General features: G+C 47.3%; 1 protein-coding gene across 1 annotated transcript; it reads right to left on the bottom strand.

The window, feature by feature from the left end:
* Positions 1 to 379: 379 nt before the first annotated feature.
* RAB15 (RAB15, member RAS oncogene family) lies at positions 380 to 18,833 on the bottom strand. The gene is made up of 7 exons (XM_053400223.1): positions 18,243 to 18,833; positions 10,359 to 10,419; positions 8,554 to 8,614; positions 6,610 to 6,687; positions 5,257 to 5,346; positions 3,928 to 3,993; positions 380 to 3,167 (listed from the first exon to the last, which is right to left on the bottom strand). Exons 1-7 carry the CDS (start codon positions 18,364 to 18,366, stop codon positions 3,009 to 3,011), a joined length of 639 nt encoding a protein of 212 aa, XP_053256198.1. The 5' UTR covers positions 18,367 to 18,833; the 3' UTR covers positions 380 to 3,008.
* Between the last annotated feature and the right edge of the window lie 419 nt (positions 18,834 to 19,252).

Here is a 19,252-nt window from a genome sequence, read left to right as displayed (position 1 = left end):
ACAGAATGACATCCCTCTCTTCGATCCTTTCAGGCAGACCACCTTGAGAGCAGCTCTAGCAACAGAGCTTTAAAGAACTGGGCGCAAGAGACAACCACTCTCTGCAGGCAACTAGCTAGCCACTGTTGTTGTTTTTTGTTTCCCAGTTGCACTGAGAACATGCCAAGTGAGTTATTCCACATTTCTCATCACACTTATGCCTTAGCATGGCAGTTCTGCATGCTGCCACAGGCCTTCCACGCTGTAGGTTTAAGTGGTCGTGCAAACCTGCTTTCTGCACTCACAGCATGCCCATTCAGCTTGGGTGCAGTGCAATCCAGTCAGAAAACAGGAGCAGAGGGTGGGGAGAGAAGACAACACAGGCCACGTAGACTCTCTGTGCAAGGATTGGCCCTCAGTCTTCATTCCAACCTTCTAACAAGCTAGGCAGACCAAAGCCAGCAAGGCCTCAACCAATCAGCCCAACAGTTTGGGCTTACAAAAGAGGCAAAAAAGCTCTTCCTTTGCTGTGGCCCATCCATTTCCCTCAGTCTCTACATGCCTCCTCTCTCAGGGCAAAGATGCCTAGTTCCCCACCTGCACAAGTCCTCGTTTCTTTGCATTTTCACCTATTCTTACAGAATTTGGGTCCTACTACATCATGGCTGGGAGGAAGCTTTGGTCCTCCAGGTGTTGTTTGATTCCAGCTCCCCTCATACCGTCACAGCCAGCACGGCCCTATGGTCAGGCATGGTGGGAGTTGTAGTTCAAAAACTAAACAGGCTACCAGCTACGTGTGTCTCTAATTAGTGTCTACAATATCTCCAGCTTCACACTAGGTCTTGCAGGAAGCGATCCCTTGTGGTCAAGCCGTTTCGTGCCTCTTTCTTCCCAGACCCTGGGACTGGGGTCTTCCCAGGGGACTGTGGCTACAGGAGAGCTGCTCCTGCCAACAGCAGGCACTGTGTGTAGAACTCCACTGTTTCCCCCCTACATTTCCAGTGGCTTGATACCTGTTCAAACCCACCCAGCACAAAGAAAGAGGTAAAACTGGTGGTTTTGAGAGTGGAGCCTTTTTTGGAAATGCAAGGCACCCTTGCTTTCAGGACAAGCATCACAGTGCAGCCAACTTTATTCCCACTACTATCCTTCCTCTCCTTCACTGGGTAAAAATATTTTTCATCTGCTCTGAGAGAGAAAGTCAAGAAAACCAACTGGAGGAGGAAGAGGAAAAACGAGCAGGGAAATGTAGATCAGTCTGCTCTCTGGTATGACCTGGCTAGGGAAGGGCAGATCATCACATGGATATAAGAACCATTTTCTATCGCTCAAATGGGTTGTGCCTAAGCCCCACCTCCTCCATCAAAGGCAGCCTCTCCAGGCAGCAGGAGGACTTATGCACCGCCATTCCACCCAGAAAGCCTCTGGTTGACACCCATCCTTTCTAGATCCGCAAATGTAGCCCATTGCTGGCATGTACGTAGGAAGGGAAAGGAGTCTTCGCCTCCCCAAGGTGTTGGCACGCAGGGAGCAGCTACTCTGGAGCAGGCAGGCGCATATAGATTAGAATTACCATGGCATACTGCCAAGTGTCTTTAGGCCTCCCCCGCCAAGCATGTCAAGGCGAGAGGGGGATGCTGGTACAACATGCAGGCAGGCAGGCTGGTTTCAGTTTGCTCGGATCAAGCCATGTTAAGCAGCACATGGCAAAAGAACCAAATAAATTGGATACCCTGGAATCTACCAGGCTGAGATTCCAAGGAAATTCCTTCTGTGGAGGAACTTCTAAAAAGAGCCCACGAAAGGGTCTTGAGCAACTTCTTACAGGTTGGACCTCAAGAGTGAGAAGAAACAAATGAGGGAAGGCTCTATGCACAGATTACAGTGTGTTTCCATATCAGCGCTTTGGTGAATAGTTGGGAAAGTCATTCCAAGGGGGCTCTCAAAGCCAGGTCCACACAGGTGACACACAGATAGGGTGGGCTCTCTGCCTCCATTGGTGCAGGGATATAGGCTAAGCGGGTGCCTGATGTACCTGCACCACCAAAGATACCCAAGGGGAGCCAAGCGAAGATGCCCTACAAAATTTTCGAGTAAATAATAGTAGGCAAGGATTTTGCTTGGTGTGCAATACAAGGCTCCAAGGAGTTACAAAATAGGAGCCTAGTTTCGCCTGGGAAGAAGCAAACATTCTTTGCAGCTGGTAAGGCGAGTCTGAATTTAAAGCCCCAAATTTCCATCATCCTACCCCTTTTCCCAGCAGGGCTAGACTCTTGCTGCTCCCAGCAGCTTACACTTAGCAGGGCAAGAGATGCCACTGCGCACTTTGGAACAAGCCCCAATTTGGCGAGGTGCCGTGGTGAGAGGTTTTTTTTAACAACAACCTCCAGGCAGCCAGGTATGTACAAGACACTGTATCCAATACAGCCACAAAGCCCCAACCCTGCACAAAGCTATGCAGGCATTAGGGCAGATGCTGAAATGGCAAGGCAATGTATGGGTGGGGGCGGGGGCAGATACAAACGGACAAGCCTTCAGCAGGCCTGCTATTGAGGGTGTGCAAGCAAACGGCCTGTCTGGAGGAGAGTGAATGAAGTGGGACATTCCTCCCTCCTTGAGCGCCCTGTTCTCAGAGGACAGGCCTAGTTGCATCCAGGCACAGAAGCCAACCGGCTCAGCTGCCCCCTGGAAAAGGGCAAGGCTGCAGAGCACCTGGAGGTTGAGAGGCTGCTGAAGAGGCCTCGGCTGCTGCGATCGCCAACCACAGCTCTTCCGCAAAGGTGGCGGGGTGATGTTCTGCATATTGTGAGCCCCCCCGAAGAGAGATTTGGATCCAGGGAGTTTGGGGGAACAACAGAAATCACCAATCAAGGAGAAACACCAGGAAATCCAAAGAGGATCCAGCAGGGCAGAGAGTGGGCAGGCAGGCAGGCAGGCAACCAGAGACCAAAGAGATGGAGCCCTCTCTAGGTGGCAGCCTCTCTGCCTGCACTGGGGGACAGAAGAAAAGGAAGAGCACTGGGAGGCTTTCAGCACCAGCAGGTCTTGGGGGAGTGCTCTGTGCCCTCTGGCTTGCTTGCCTCCTCCTCCAGCTCAACCAGGTTCAGTTCATCAGCCGCATACGTGCGGAGTCCGTCCAGCTCCTTCTTGTGGGCCTGCAGGACCAGCTCTGTCAGACGAGTGAAAGACTGAAAGAGATGAGGGTTGTTGGTTTTTTTTAAAAAAAGTGAGGTTTAGTACATAGCTTTAGATCAGCAAACAAGTCTACACAAGTTACTAGCCCACAATGTATTTACTAGTGTGCTTGGGTGCACGTCTAAATGTTTTAGACATTTGAGGTAGATTAAAAAACAAAAAACTACTTCTCAAACTTTCAGTTTGGTTTCCCACTTGATGGCAATTTTTATTTGCTAATGCAAGAGTCAATTTACAATCCAGTTTTAAGCAGGAGTTACGTGCATGCTTAAATATGTCCCACTGAGATTAACAGTGGGCTCCTGCTCCATCTATGTATGAGTTTTGACACTAACTGCTAACATTATCACACATAAGGGCGTATCCAATGGACCCCATTTTTGCCAATTCTGCTGCCCACTGTAGCCCACTCCTGAGGGTTTAGAGACCATCCAGAATAGGTATGGGATATGGCACGAAAGGCTACAGTAGATGGGGGTGTGTGAATCCTGATACACCACCGTACATAAGTGTTAAGTACTTCTGAGATTAAATAAAATATATATGTTACATTTGCAACAATATATAGTACAACTTTGCTTTCTATCCCAAAGGTGAGGTGCCTACTGGCTGCTATGGTCAAAAACTACAGGTGAGCCCAAGGATTTTCCACCATGAACTCTCTTTTGTTCTGTATCTCCACTTGCTCTGCAAAGGTGATACACTGGCTGCAAAGCACCAGACACCTGGAAGTTCCATATGCAGAGTTCTTACCTCTTTGATGTTTACATTGGTGCAGGCACTTGTTTCATAGAAATCCATGCCATACTCCTTGGCCAGCTGGAAGACAGAAGTTCCGACAGCTTTACATACAGGTGTAATAGTGACTGTCAATAGATTGTACAGATAGATCTGGAGAAACTAGAACATCACCACCTCCAAGACTGAGAAGATAACTTGTATTATTTTTTAAAAAACAGGCTAGGTAACATTTGAAGTTTCTGAATGGGGGAAAAAGAGCACTGTTACAGGCACAGCGTCTCTCTCTGATTAACCAGGGCTGGAAAAACTAGTTAAATGAAGTCCAGCTCCAGACCCCAGTGCCATCTCTAATATAAACAGTGACCCGGGGACACTGTAAAACTGAGCTTGTCTTTGCCAGAAGGAAACCAGCTTCCAGAACCCATTTCCACAAGTTCCTGGACATTGACAAAATTTAACTGCTCCTACCATCTAGTTTTCTAGATCAGACTCTGCCCTGGTTCACACCCACAGCAGATGAGGCAATCAACCTGTTCCTGACTATACCAGACTATGTGGGGGTCTCACACAACTGCATGTGCTTCTGAACAACAGCAACAGAAATTATCCTATAGCAAGAAGGGTTCCTGACAATGCCATTGTCTTATATAGAGGAATTTGGTTGGGGCAAGATCCAAACATATGAGGCCCCCTTTGCCGTTTGAAGTGGTACAGTGTGGAACAAGTTGGCTTCAATCAAACATAGGTTCCTGAATAATGCCCTCCCCAGAGCCCAATAAGTTTCCCACAAGGCACTAAAAATGGAGGATATGGGGGCTGCCACTACAGCCATATAAAAATGCCTGTGGTTAGTACAGCTGCCATGGAGACTGCCATTGACCAGGCCTTCGGTTAGCATTACAGCCTGCCTGGCAAGTGGACACTTGTACACCATACCATAACAAGGTTCTCTGGGCATCTCACAATTATTAATTACAAAAACCATTTAAAACATAAAACCATTTAAATAAAAAGCACAAACATAAATACAACGAAAGCAGAACTCACTGCACCGCCAAAGTTAAAACAGATTTTAAAAACAGAGAGGCCCAGACCACATCGTTATTTACAAGGCCTGAGTGAAAAGAAACAGCTCAGTAGCAGAGCATCTGCTTTGCATATAGAAGGTCTGAGGTTCAATCCCTGTCATCTTCAGGTAGGGCTATAAGGGAGCCCTGTCTGAGACCCTAGGCAGTGTAGATGGTCTGACCCACCTGGCACTGTCAGTTTTACTATATCATCTGCTATGAGTGAGGCTTAGGTCTCAAAGGAGAACAACTAGCAGCTACCCAAGAAGTTTACCTGGAGGCCTTGCTCTTTGCCTACTTGCCTCTTCTCCTCCTCGTCTGCTTTATTCCCAATGAGGATCTTCTGGACACCATCTGGGGCATACTGGAGAGAAGGGAGAGACTTTAGCCCATTCCAATCAGCACAGATTAGAAGCAGCATAGTTAAAAGCCGAGCTGTACGGCACTGTTCAGACTTGGGATTGTCAAATGCACCATTCCTGTTGCCTTTTAACTGTTGCACAGGGCAGAGAATTTTCATAGCAAATGGCTTCTTCCACCACTGCAACACAAACATCTGGAAAATGGCACCGCCCAACACATTTCTGATCTTAACAAAGCAATTAAAAGAATCGTAGGATGGTCTTACAGAAAACAAGGCTTCCACAGACCAAAGCCAATCAAAGAAACAGGGCAGCTAGAAAATCCCCACCCAAAACCCAGGGGCCAACAGAGTTGATCGCACATGCCCAACAGCATCTCCTTCAGTCCAGATCTGTTCATCTTCCCATTAGTTCACTGCAAAAGCAGCAGATTACTTCAGTGCCAGTTGTGGCAGAGTGTTAAGAGTCACCATGTCAAAATGTGCACCACCTTCACCAGCCCAGTGCCTCCAGGTGTTCTGGACCACAACTCTCATCAGCCCCAGGACTGGCTGAGGCTGATAGGACTTGCAGTCTCAACACATTTGGAGGGCACCAACCTGGCAAAGGCTAATCTATAAAAATTCCCTAACAGTGTAAAGGCAGAATGTATGTGCACAAGGACACAAAGTTAGCACCCTGGCAGTATCCAAGATGCCTCCATCAGTTATTCAACAGCAGTGTATTTTATTTATTATTACATTTATATACGTAGCCACCTATCAATAAATATTCACTGGATGGTTTACATGCAAAACAACATAATATTATTAAAAAATAAAGAACAGTCTTTTGTTGCAGCAGAGATGGCATAATACAGCTCAGATTTAAAACATGGTTAAGGTTTATTAGATGTTCTTCTAGTCCCTGCATAATCTTCTAGTTAGCACTTGCTAAATACTGAGGAGCTTACACAAGGTATAAGTCCTTTTACAGGAAATAAGGACACCCCAAAAGTGTTATGCCTTTTTCAAGTACATCCGGACTGTCTGTTGAATTCCCAAGGCTATTTTAATCCTACAATCTCTAGATAAACCAAGCACCTAAGCCAAACGTGCTATTTCTCTGTTTGAACAAGGCTTCTCAAGACAAGAGAGTGCATGTATATACACACACAGGCCTTGAGCAGGAGCAGTTCATCCGATTTTGCCATGGCAACTTCTCCCACACTGGGGCCAACAGTCCCCAACAATAGGGGGAAGAAGCAGGGAGACTTCCTTGCTTACCTCATCTACATCACTGGCCCATTTCATGATGTGCTGGTATGAGCGCTCACTGCTGATGTCATACACCAAGAATATCCCCTGGGGAGAGAACCAGGTCAAGAAAACAGAATGGAGTAAAACGTGCAACATAAACCCAATGGTGAAATGACTTCTACTTACAGGGAAGGGGTGTGTGTGTGTGTGTGTAACTGTTAATTTAATAGGACATTCCCTATGCACCCTCTGCCCAGGAATTATGCTGGAGGGTTGAAGAAGAGGAACTAGACATTTGGGGATTATTCTTTCTTCTGTCCTGTTAGATTCTGCATGCATCTGCATGTAGGCCAAGCTCATTGTGAAATCTTCATGGCAGATGTGGCCTTTAACTACTACCGATAAACCAAAAGCATTTGTGTTTTGACAGTTGTTCCTACAAGATTGTTACAGAGCAGGCTGCCACCATACTAGATAACAGACAACTGTTTAATGAATATGTCAGTCTTCCCCCCTGGGGACCTGGCTAATCAGTCTGCATTCCCTGCAGAAATATGGCAGGTTTCTTTGGCTGCAGTTTTACTAAACGCTCCTTATACACTAGGCTTCATGTTTCAGAGATCTAGCACCACTATGGCTCAGGGCATCAAACGGCAGGCAACAGGTGACCTACAGGCAGCAGTCTGGGGGCACAACATTTACCGTATTTTTCCATCTATAAGACGAGGTTTTTAATCTTTTTTTTTTAGGTCTAAAATCATGGGTTGTCTTATCCACAGAATATAGCAATTAAATATAAAAATAAATACGGAACTTGCTCTAGCAGTTGCAGCTCCTGGTAGTGGCAAGCCGTGGGGCCTCTGTAGTCTGCTTGCCTCCTCCCACTCTGCCCGCCCTACAGTGGGGAGGGAGGCTGTAGGCAGTCCGTTTTTGCCGTGCAGTGTCTTCGCGCAGCTCCATTTGTGTGCGGGTGGCGCAACGTTACACAGGAGGAGTAATATCCCCTCCCTGGCGTGTCTTTAACATCAGTGAAACATCGCGCCTTGCGCTCCTTCTGTGTAACGTTGCGCCGCCCGCACACAAATGGAGCTGCGCAAAGACAAAACAGGTCACACACACAGCCTCCCCCACACAGCCTCTGCCCCACGGGAAAGGCGCGGAGGGGAGAGATATCTTGATCGCTGCAGCCAGCGCCTTTCCCTGGAGCATTATCAGTCTGCTTGCCTCCTCCCACTCTGCCCACCCTACAGGCAGAGGCTGCGTGGGGAAGGCTGCATGCAATCTGTGGATTTTTGGACTGCTTTCTCATGGGCCAACATCACTGCATTTTATGCACCAAGATAGCATCAGTAACACTAAATTCCTAAAGTATGCAGCTTGTCTTAAGCCCTTGAGGCCATCTGACACCCCCAACCCGGGACTGCTGGCTTGCTGCCTTTCAATTTAGCTGAGGTTTAATGTTGGGACCCTTTCTGTGTTCCAGTGCTAACCTTTGTCAGCATTAGCCCCAAAGTTGTGTGTCTCTCTCTGTGTCTGTCTCCAAGTAGGAACTTATGGTCTGGATTCAACTAAGTTGTTGCACTTGCAGAAGCTACTGCAACAAGATCCACTGGTGCAACAATACTACCCCCTCCTCTCCATGTGCCCCCCCAATTCTGCTTCGGAGGGTAGGGAAAACCCCTAGAATAGTGCATGGGTGAAAGAGAGGCAAGATTCAATTCAGCAGGATGATCTCCTTAGCACAATGTTTAATTCCACTCAATATCAAAAAATGGAGAGAATGTCCACCTCTGTCAGGTCACTTCCATGAATTTTGGTTACACTATGCTTGTATCTCTGGCAACAGATGAAGATATCAGAGAAATAGCACTGAGTCCAATGCTGGGACAATTCCTGCAAAAGTCAGCTAGTCCTTCCCAGGTCTCTCCATGCTTTTTGTGCTACTTCTAGTCTAGGAGAAAACAGTTTTACCTGGGCTCGCCTGTAGTACTGCTTCGTGATGGTCTGGTATCGCTCCTGACCTGCAGTGTCCCTGGAACAAAAGCAGATGTGATTAGAGTTACTCCAAGTTACACACAGACTGAGGGCCATGCACTGCAATTTTTATCCACATGATCCATCTGGACTGCAGCAGAGTTGGTGCTCACATGGACAAGGGAATTATTATCATCAGCTATTGGGCTGTATCCAGCGCTGCCCATGAGTGAGTGGAACAGACTTCTGCTTATGAAACAGGACTTCACCATCCTCTCCTCCCTGCTGCAAAATCAGCACGGGAGGGTTGGGATAAGCTCCAGAGAAGATTTTAGCATGGGGCAGGGGGGAAGGGGCTGCAAGGAGAGGAGAGGAAGGCGAAGTCCTGTTGTGCAAGCTGAGGTCTCCTTGTGCACTGTTGGGATTCTGCTAATCGTTTCCAAAGTGATTAAAGAACAAAAGAGCCACTACCCACGGGCTTGCAAACTAAGATCCATGATGCAAGAGGAAAAAGGAAGAGGAAAATAAGAAAAGTTGGGCATCAGTTCTTTAAGTGTTACATAGTACTTCTTAGAGTGACCAGCTGGAACAGAAATAGTTCAGGGAGAAGAGGAGCCAAATGGTAACTGCCTCAGCTGATGTAATGGACTGGGCCCCGCTATCCCAAATCACCCTCTGTATTATGCAAAGTGAGCGATGGGATAGCCAGGAGCAGTTCTCAACATTGCACAAATTCCTCTTCCTCACCCCTGCTAAAGTAGCTGCCAAACACACTTCCTAACATGCAGCCTTGACTTTCTGCCAGTCAGAAGACAAGTCCAAACAGCAGATTTGTGCTAAACTGCAGTCAAGTCGTCATAAGGCATGACTAATTGTTGCTCTGCAGTATCATCTTATGACCGACTTGCTCTTTGATCCACAAATGGTCATCGTCACTAATATTGTCACAAGGTAATTTCCTTGCAGTACAGGCACCCAAGAACACACAGGATCACTTCAGCTATGGAGGTTTATGCGATTTGACTGCTCCCTGCTGGGCTGTTTTAAATCTACTCCTGTGAAGGCAATTGCATCTAGGGTCTTCCCAGAAAAGATATACTATATCATTATTTTCATGCTGACATACAACAAAGCATCCATGTCCCATTTTAAAAAGACTTATTTTTGTTTTTAATTAGTTCTTTCAATGCTATCTAAGACCCCCACTCCAGTATTTCACACACACACACCCATTAGAAACCAACACCATAAAGTGGAAAACTTCCTGGGTCAGTGGTGCTGGGGTAACACTAACACTACCTAAAAGAAGTAGGTTTTTCGAAATAACAACAATAATAGTTTGAAATGGCCTCTGTTGCAGTTTAGGCATGGAGCTTTAATCCACGTCCCAAAAAACAACCCCAGTCCTCATTTAGGCAACCACAGGAAGGCCACACTACACACATGGTATATAACAGCCTGTTACATTACTGCCAAGGAACCCAAATGGCCTCTCCCTCTCAGTCCTACTGGACCTCTCTTTGCAGATGGTGTTCAATAACCACTTACTGATTCCCTGTACTTTTGATAATTTACCAAGCACTTCATTTGGAGAGTGCTTTACAGTCTCTGCATGTTCACTTTATGGCAATCTTGCTGGCTGAGTTACTTGCCATTCCCATTTTACAGATAAAAGAACTGAGGCTGAGAATGGGCAACTCATCAAAGTTCTCACAATGTATTCACACCAAGGAACTCTCATCTGGTCTCCCAGATCAGCTCTCTGTCCGAAGATCTACATTGCAATAGCTAAAATCACTTACCAGATCTGTATTCGGACCTTAATGCCATCTACTTCTATAGTCTTCATTTTAAAATCGACTCCTGTGAATAACAAAAGCAAAGGATAAGTTACAAGGGCGACTCCATCCCTACCCAGTAGATTCTGCTGAGTGTAATTAGGTTATGTGATGTTTAGAACATATATATGGAGACCCACAAATATCCATGTAGGTGTTTCTCACGTGCAGCATCTTCCTTGGGCTTGATTCAATGGAGTCCCGATAGCAGAAGATTGTGCAAGTCCTTCCACTAGCGCAACACTGCTTCCCCCGTCCAAAAATTGGCTCTTAGGGGGCTTGATAGATTCCCCCAGAACAATGCTTGGGGGAAGGGAGAGGGGGGGGAATCATTCCATCTGATGAGCTGAAATGCTTGCACTGATGGAACCAATGCCATGGTGCTACATTGAATTTCTTCCCCCATATCTATCTTCTCTTCAGTCTACTGCACAACCACCCCACGATGTGAATATGCAAACAACATTCACACACACACAATCTAAGAGTAGATCACCATTGTTAAGGAGCTGGATCCTCCCTTCTCTGCTGAACTCCTTCTCACCATCAGCCCAACCTGTCTCTGGCCTTGCCATACAGCGCTGACAGTTCTTTTAAACTTCTGAGCAGTTGACATATTCATACAAACTCCATAACACTACAGCAGAGTCAGTAGCTAGGCAGAGCTCATTTTAATCAACTCAAACTAGTGCTCTCACTCTGATGGTCACCAATCTCACAGAATATGGGGTGAACACACCAAGCAGGCCTCTGGTTGAGGTCTCAGTGTGTGGGCAAGATGTCACAGCTGCTGCCAGACAGCTCACAGCTTAAACCTTTTAGGGCTTCAAAGTTTAAAACCAGCCCTATAAAATGGGTCTACAAAGCCAGTATACTTGCTATAATATAGATGTTGTTGACGCTGACAACAGTATACCCATCAGGACTATGGCGACCGCTTTTTGGACCAGCTGAAGTTTCTAGACACTATTTAAAGGCAGCCCCATGCAGAGTGCCTTATCTGCGTCTAGTCTGGAAATAGATCACTGTGGCTAATTTTGTCCTCTGCAGAAATGACCACCATTGGCATACCAGCTGAAATGGATGAAACACACCCCTAGCTTAAGGTTACCAGATTTTTTTCAGTGAATCCAGGGACACTTTTCAACTTCCTACTAAATAGATGGATTTTGTCAAGGGACTGATTTGTAAATCTGGGGACTGTCCCCGGGAAACAGGGATGCCTGGAACCTTACCCTAGCTACAGACACTACTTGGGCTTCACTATTCAGCACCCAAGCCAGCAGCATTTGCAATGCGGACTTGGGTCTTTTAGGTGAAGTGGAACCTCATCTGGGGAATATCCCAGCCCACAGCACCTCCGTCTTGCCTAGATTTAACCTCTGCTTGTTCACCCTCATCCATCTCAGAATTGCCTCCAGGCACCAGTTTAGAGTTTCTAAAACCTGATATCAGAAGATGGAAAAGAAAGACAGAGTTCCATGTCATCAACCTTTGGATGACTTCTCCCAGTAGCTTCATGCAGCTCTTAAAATGCACGGAAGACAAAACAGAGCTCTGGGGCACCCTGAAAGCCATAGGGCACAGGGTAAGATTTGCCCAACATTAGCACCTGAGAACTTCCATCATGGAACAACAAGAACAAAAGTAATAAAGTGTCCACTAAGTCCAATACCCAATAGTTGACCCAGAAGGATACTATGGCTGATAGCTTTCCTGGACTTCTCAGTGGCTTTTGATACTAACTGGGTAGCATTCCTTCCATCCTTCCTCCTTCCAGAGTACATCATCCACCAGGGTGACCAAGGCTATTTCCATCCCAGAGCTAGACCTGGCCATTGGTGGGGTTGATGACAGTTGGAGTCCAAAAACATATGGAGGGGCGCTGGCTGTCCACCTCTGGTCTAGGCCAATGTGGGTCATAAAGGAATAGTTTACTATACAATCTAATATATATTGTCTTTGCATGCTCAGCCATGGGGGATGTGTGTGTGTGTATAAAGTAGTATAAAAACAGGACAAGAAAATCTTACTGGAGTAGGGAACATACCTGTGAAAGGAACCATGGGAAAGTACTAGTGAATTCACCTTCATTTTGTCAGAGGCTGGAGATCTAACCTTGGTAGGCTGTGCAACTTCAACTTATCTGTGATCCGGTCTAGATTCTTTTGAAGCCTTTTCTCCTCGTATAAGAACAACAGCCCAACTCCCCAGTTCTCTGCAGACAGCCAGCAAAAGCAGAAAGCACCAAAGACTGTGTGTTTCTTTGAAGTTTCTACTGCAGCCGCTTGCCCACACTGCTGAAGAAGCTGGTACCTTTCAACAGCACAGGGGACTGCAAGTTAAATGCCACCAAAGCTGCACACAGCTTCCTACGCAACCCGTCTTTCCAAGGTGGTGTGCCACAGTGCGAGAAAGCTTGGCTGACAAAACACCTCAGCACTAACACATATGCCCAAACCAAGCAGCGCCTACCTGCTGCCTTGCAATATTTCTCTTCTGAGTTTGCCCTTCTTCTATTGCAGGGCAGGGTAGAGCTAATTGAGAGTACCAGCTTTATAAGCCTTGCATGAGGCCTTCTTCATGTTAGCTATAGCTTAAATAACTGCGGCAATCGAACCCAGAAGTGAATCCATAAGACAACAATTTTTAGATCTATGACCGGGCAGGTTAGAGGCAACAAAACAGGCAGTGGCCCAATGGGAGAGCAGGTACTTTGCATGGAAAAGGCCCCAGGTCCAATCGCTGGCATCTTCAGACATGGCTGAGGGAAGTGCCCCATCTGAAAGCCTGGAAAGGTGCTGCCTATCAGGGTAGAGAAGAGAAGACCAAGGTAGGTGGACCAGTGTGAGGCAGGTTCCTACATCTACCAGTGGTTGTTAACTATGAGAAATAAATGTTAAGAGGCAGTATAGTTCCAATTATTAGAAACTGATTGCAAACCAAAAGGGATGGTGACCCTCATGCCTTGCTTATGAATTTCCTCCAGGAACCCAGCTAGCTTCTGTTGGGAGACAGGTTGCTGAACTAGATGGACACTTGGCCTGATCCTGCAAAACAAAGCCTTGCATTCTGCACAAAAAAAGCTCCCTGATCCAAGATTAAGTTTATTTTCTCCTCAGAAAATTGTGTAGCTTTCTGAGGGTGACTCACATATCGTGCACGATTCACCAAGCAGGAACAAGTTGAAAGTGATCCTTTGTACTCCGCAAGGCATTTTCTACTCGCTCTGTGGTCACAATGAGAACTTCAATAACTTAATGCAGATGAGGACTGTGTGCTTGCGTCACCGTGTGGGAGAACAGGACCGTTTTGAAATGGTCCACTGCTGGAGAAAATATAAACTCAAGGAGGAACATATCCCATTACATAGCTATTCATACATACAAGCTACCTGGCTAAAACCGGCCATGGTCAACCTGAGTGGGTTTAAGCTCAAGCAGATCTAAGCAGCAGGTGACACGAAGAACAAGCTTTTCAAGAGAGGTGGCACTTCTGTTAACTCCACTCTTCCGCAACCCTCCTAATGTTCCATCTCAGGAGAATAGGGAAGTGGGGGCTGAAAACCCAACCTAGTGATAGTCTTCACTGCCTACTCACCTGGAAGACCTAATAATAATAATAATAAATTTTAAAAAATTATTTATACCCTGCTCTCCCCAGCCCTATAAAGCAGAGTGGGGGACCTGTGGCCCTCCAGATGTTGATGGACTACAACTCCTATTATTCCTTACCATTGCCATGTTGGCTGGGACTGATGGGAGTTGGAATTCTACAAATATCTGGTGGATCCACCCCTGCTAAAAGGAGGTAATCTCCCTGTGTGAACACCATTGTGAGTAGTATATTTTGCTACAAGCCTACAGATGGGGTAGTTAGGGCACACCCTGGAAGTGGCTCGGCCATTCTTTGTTTACTACCATTGTTCCCATGGTACATTGGACGGCAGCAGCATTAGGCAGAAGGTAGGCCACGATCCACTTGGTAGATCTCTGGGTGTTTTGCAGTAGATCAGGAAGTGTTTCTCAATTGTTTGACGATAAAGGTAAAGGGACCCCTGACAACTAAAAGGCTTCCCTCACTAAATTAAAGGGCTTGAACAAAGAAACCTTGTGGGGAAACCAGGAATGGATTTTTGCCCTGGACTGAATATGTGCTTGATTCTTAATGTGTGTCTGCCTTCCTGAAGCACTATTTTACACTTGGCTTCAGTTGGTGACCCTCAGGATTCTACAAATTGTAATAAAGCTTAAAGCCTGCACACTGGCCAGATAAGTTACTGGAAGAATTAGTGACTTATTGGAGGATATTAAACAACTGGAGAAGCAGAAGAGAGGAGAGACTCTGTAACATATGGATGCAAATGCATATCACAAGTGAGGAATTGGGTGAAATTTGGAAAAGCATGATTTACAAGAAATCATGGGACTAAGCAGAAAACCTTGCTTTCTTAGCACCACAAGTTCCAAGAAAGCTTTTGAAAACCAGAGCTTTATTTCTGTATGGACAATTTTCCTTTTCATAAGTTTGCTAGTAACAATGGGTGCCAACTGCAAACAAATATTATGCAAGCTTGGCAGTATCAATGATTTTAGGTTGGTTTACTAAATATTAGTAATATAAACTTGCTAACTTAGACCACTCTCTAGAGCAAATGAACGTTTTCCAATGCAAACTGAAAATTTTCTCTTTAAATTACTCTTACAAATTACTCTTTAAAAAATCCCAATTTATTTTTTTCTTGACTACTGACTACAAAAGCAATTAAACAGGAAGCAAGGGGAATTTCATCCTATTTCCTAAAATAGACCATGATAGGAAAGTAACTTATTAGTCAGAAAGCTAAATACTGGAATATGCAATTTTTCAGTGTATGGCAGGGATGGGAAACCTGTGTCCTCCACCCCAACGCTACAGAACTTCAACACCCATCAGTCCCAAACAGATGGGATGATGGAGGAAAATGGGGACTTCTCACTTTCCAGATCAATTCCATCATAAGCTTGCAAACTGACCAAATACTCAAATCTGAAATTAATAGCTTCAATACTAATGCCCAACCCCCCCCCCACATGCATGTTGGCCTTACTTGCAAGTCCTATGCCTGATATGGGCTACAGAGCTCTTTCAGATGGAGTTGTGTCAATATGGACATGCCCCAAAGCAGCTTTCTTCTCAAGCTTCCAGCCACTGAATGCAAGCCTGAGGAATCGAGCCATAGCTGGGGAGCTTCAGGCCCAGAGGCCAAATACAGCCAATCACACCTCTCTATATGGCACCTTCTCTCCCCAGGCCACACCCCTAACCCTTTCCTTGAATACTTTTGACTGCCTGGAATGTGTCCTTGAAAACCTGCATTGCCTTTTGCTTGCCTGGATGGAGGATAGAGAATGTGTGAACAAACTAACTTATTGTATAGATGTAAAATTTGCTTTCATTGCTCCACCCACCTTGGCCTCTGGCCCCACCCACTGGCATGTGGCCCCTGGACAGTTGCCCAGAAGGGAATGTGGCCCTTGGACGGAAAAAAATGTTCCCCACCCCTGCTATAGGTTATGCATGCCTAGCACAATGGTAGAAACGAATGGTTTCTACAGGAAAACATCAACATGTTGCCCTCGGCAGGCAAAGTCAGAGGCAGGTGGGGAAGCTCAGCCACAGACTTCTTTTACCACATTTCAGGCAACGCTTCATTATCTCACCACCACCCAAAAAAATCCTGCACGATCTACAAGTTATTTTTGGACGTTCGCTACATTTCTAAAAATGAAAGGCATGCTAGTAGTCACACCTTCTGAGATGAAAGCTTTGTGCCTAATTTCAGAACTGTGGGGCCTGACTGAGGTCATTCTCTGGGAACCTCCATTCATGTTTTAAAAGGTCCCTTTTTATTTACAGTGGTACCTCAGGTTACAGACGCTTCGAGTTACAGACGCTTCAGGTTACAGATGCTTCAGGTTAGACTCCGCTAACCCAGAAATAGTACCTCGGGTTAAGAACTTTGCTTCAGGATGAGAACAGAAATAGTGCAGCAGTGGTGCAGCAGCAGCGGGAGGCCCCATTAGCTAAAGTGGTGCTTCAGGTTAAGAACAGTTTCAGGTTAACAGACCTCCAGAATGAATTAAGTTCTTAACCCGAGGTACCACTGTAATGTGTTTCATGACCAACAGAGCTAACAGAAGAAGAGCCCTGCTGGATCAGGCCAAGGCCCATTTAGTCCAGCACTTTGTTTTCACAGTGGACAACCAGATGACCATAGGAAGCCAACAAGCAGGATCCGGGTGCAACAGCATTCTCCACACCTGCACTTTCCGGCAACTGGTATCCAGAGGCACACTGGGTCCAACAGTGAAGGCAAACCATTGGAGCTAGTGTGGTGCAGCTGTCATGGCAGGGGTCCCCAACCTTTTTGGGGCGCAAGGGCATATTCTGAAATCTAAGAAACTGTCAAACGCACAATAAAGTACCCATTTCACAAAAGAAAAACTGGTGATGCTCAGAACTGCCCCTCAACTGACCAAAACACCTACACTCCCAATAAATAAAACGGAGGTGGGGGGGAGCAGGTAATGTCTTTCCCAACCAACTAAACCCCAAAAGCAAAAATAAACCACGCAAAAATCTCTACTGCCTTGAGCTCCTTGGAGAAAAGGTGGAATATAAATGCAAAATATAAAGGCTTGGTACTACAAACAGCTAAAACCCCAGTTTATCCCATCATCTGCTCTTGGCCACTTCAGATATGCCCTGCACATCACTCAGTAAAACGGGGCACAGCCAATGTTTAGTCTCTCTTAAGGATGCTTTGTGTGTTATGTTCTGAGCTCACCAGCACGCTCCCACAAGTCACTCCTGTGTCTAAAAATAGAACGGGCTCATACAGTAGCTGCTTCCAGATTCTCAGCACACATATGTGCCTGCTAACACCCACAAAAAAGCAGATGCTCCAAAGAAACAGGCATATTCCACGTTATGGGTTTAGGCTCAGGTAGGACTTATCAGAGGGCTGTTTTTTTTAAGAGCCCATGAGGAGCCGACTTTATTCCCTGGGACTAGCATAGCCACCACTGGGGATTTCAGAGAGCAAAACGGGTCTGCCTTCCCTCTGGCTTTCTCTCTTCTATCCTCTCCCCACCCCCATATGACTCACGGTGTTATGCCTACCTCATATTTTCGAACAATGACGTCGCATTTATTTTCACCTTTGAGGTGAGCTGGCATTACTGCATTTAGCAGCAGCAGCAGCAGCAACATTTACAGTGACCGGAGAGCCGGGCGGTTATTGAACAAAAACTAGCTCCCAACACAGGCGACGCAGGAGCCAAGGCCCGGTATTGGTGCAGCATCTAACAACAGGTAACTGGAAGCAAAGGCACAGAAGGGGGGGACCGGGATTTCGGGGAGAAGGGGCGCTTTTCGAGATTCCTGCCTTAGTAAGGGGGAGTCAGCTTTGCTTCAGGGAGCCTGAGCCTCAGATCTGAATCGCCCGGGGCGATTCCCTCTTGGGGCTTGCTATGGGCAACTGTGCAGGTACAGTCATCTTAATCCGTGCCAAAGACGCAGTGTCTTTACGCGCGATGCAACCCAGCCACCCGTCCCCTCCCCTCCTCCCCAGTCCAGCAGCGATGCCCCCAAGGCCGCAAATATGACCCACGAGGTCTCCCTCCCTCCAGCCGGGACCCTGATGAAGACCTACGAATGAGTCGCCGCGGCTCCCTCTCGTTCGAGGGCGAATCTCGTCGGCCCTCCTCCGCCTTTGTCCCCGCTCCCGGTGGAGACGGTGGAAGAGGCCGGTCTGGCAGATCCCCCCCCCCGACTTCTCTTCCTTCCCCACCCGCCCCGGCGTACCGATGGTGGAGATGTGCGAAGGGTGGAACTCGTTGTCGGTGAAGCGGCACAGCAAGCAGGTCTTGCCCACGCCCGAGTCCCCGATGAGCAGCAAGCGAAAGAGCACGTCGTACTGCTTGGCCATGGCGGGCGCCGCTCCGGCTTCAGCCCCGCGCGGCACCCGCTGCCATCCCAGCTAAGCGCGCTCTCCTCCGCCCGCGGCGTCCGTGCGCGTCTGGGGAGAGGCAGCCCCAGCCGCAAGACCCGGCGGGCGAAGCGAGGGGGAAGGAAGGAAGGAAGGAAGGAAGGAAGGAAGGAAGGAAGGAAGGAGGGAGAACCGACGCCGACGCCTCGGCTGCTGAGATCCGCCGGGGGTGAATCTCCAGAAGAGCGGGAGAAATTGAAGCCTGCTGCTGCCGAGGCGCTGGCGCCGGGGAGGGAATCACTTCCCCGCTCTCGGAGCGCCAAGCGAGGAGGTCTGCAAAGGTGCTCCTACCGCTCCCTATTGGAGAGCGCGGGGGAAACAGGGGCGCGCAAGGCGGGCGCCTCGGACGCGCAGAGTCGAGACGCAGCAGCCGGCGCTTTTCGGGCGAAATTGCGCTCGCCAGCCAGCCGGCGTGCTCGCTTTGCACCACGTGCCTAACAACCAACAGAAGGGGCGGAGAAGAAGAGAAGGCGGCCCGCTCAAATGAAGACGAGCAGGCCAAGCCGCGGCGCCTGTTGCCGAAGCCGGGGTGTGACCCTGGAACATAGGCCGAGTAAGATGGGGTGAGAAGCTCGGGAGCGGGCGCTGAATCACGAGTTTCCATCGCCATCAGTGCCGGATTTACGTTTAAGCTAAACAAGTTATAGCTTAGGACCCCACTCTCTTGGCCCCCCCCCCAAAAAATTAAAGCAAAAAACACCTGGATGTACATTTCCAAAATATAAGATAAAAAACAAATAATATAAAACCTACATACAGCAACAGTGTTTTGTAGGCTCCTATGATGTAAGTAATGAACCCCGCCTGCTAGCCTGCTCCCTAAAAT

This window comes from Podarcis raffonei, chromosome 1 (assembly GCF_027172205.1).
Source record: "Podarcis raffonei isolate rPodRaf1 chromosome 1, rPodRaf1.pri, whole genome shotgun sequence".
NCBI classification, from domain to species: Eukaryota; Metazoa; Chordata; class Lepidosauria; order Squamata; family Lacertidae; genus Podarcis; species Podarcis raffonei.
This window is presented reverse-complemented; position numbering and strand designations above follow the sequence as displayed.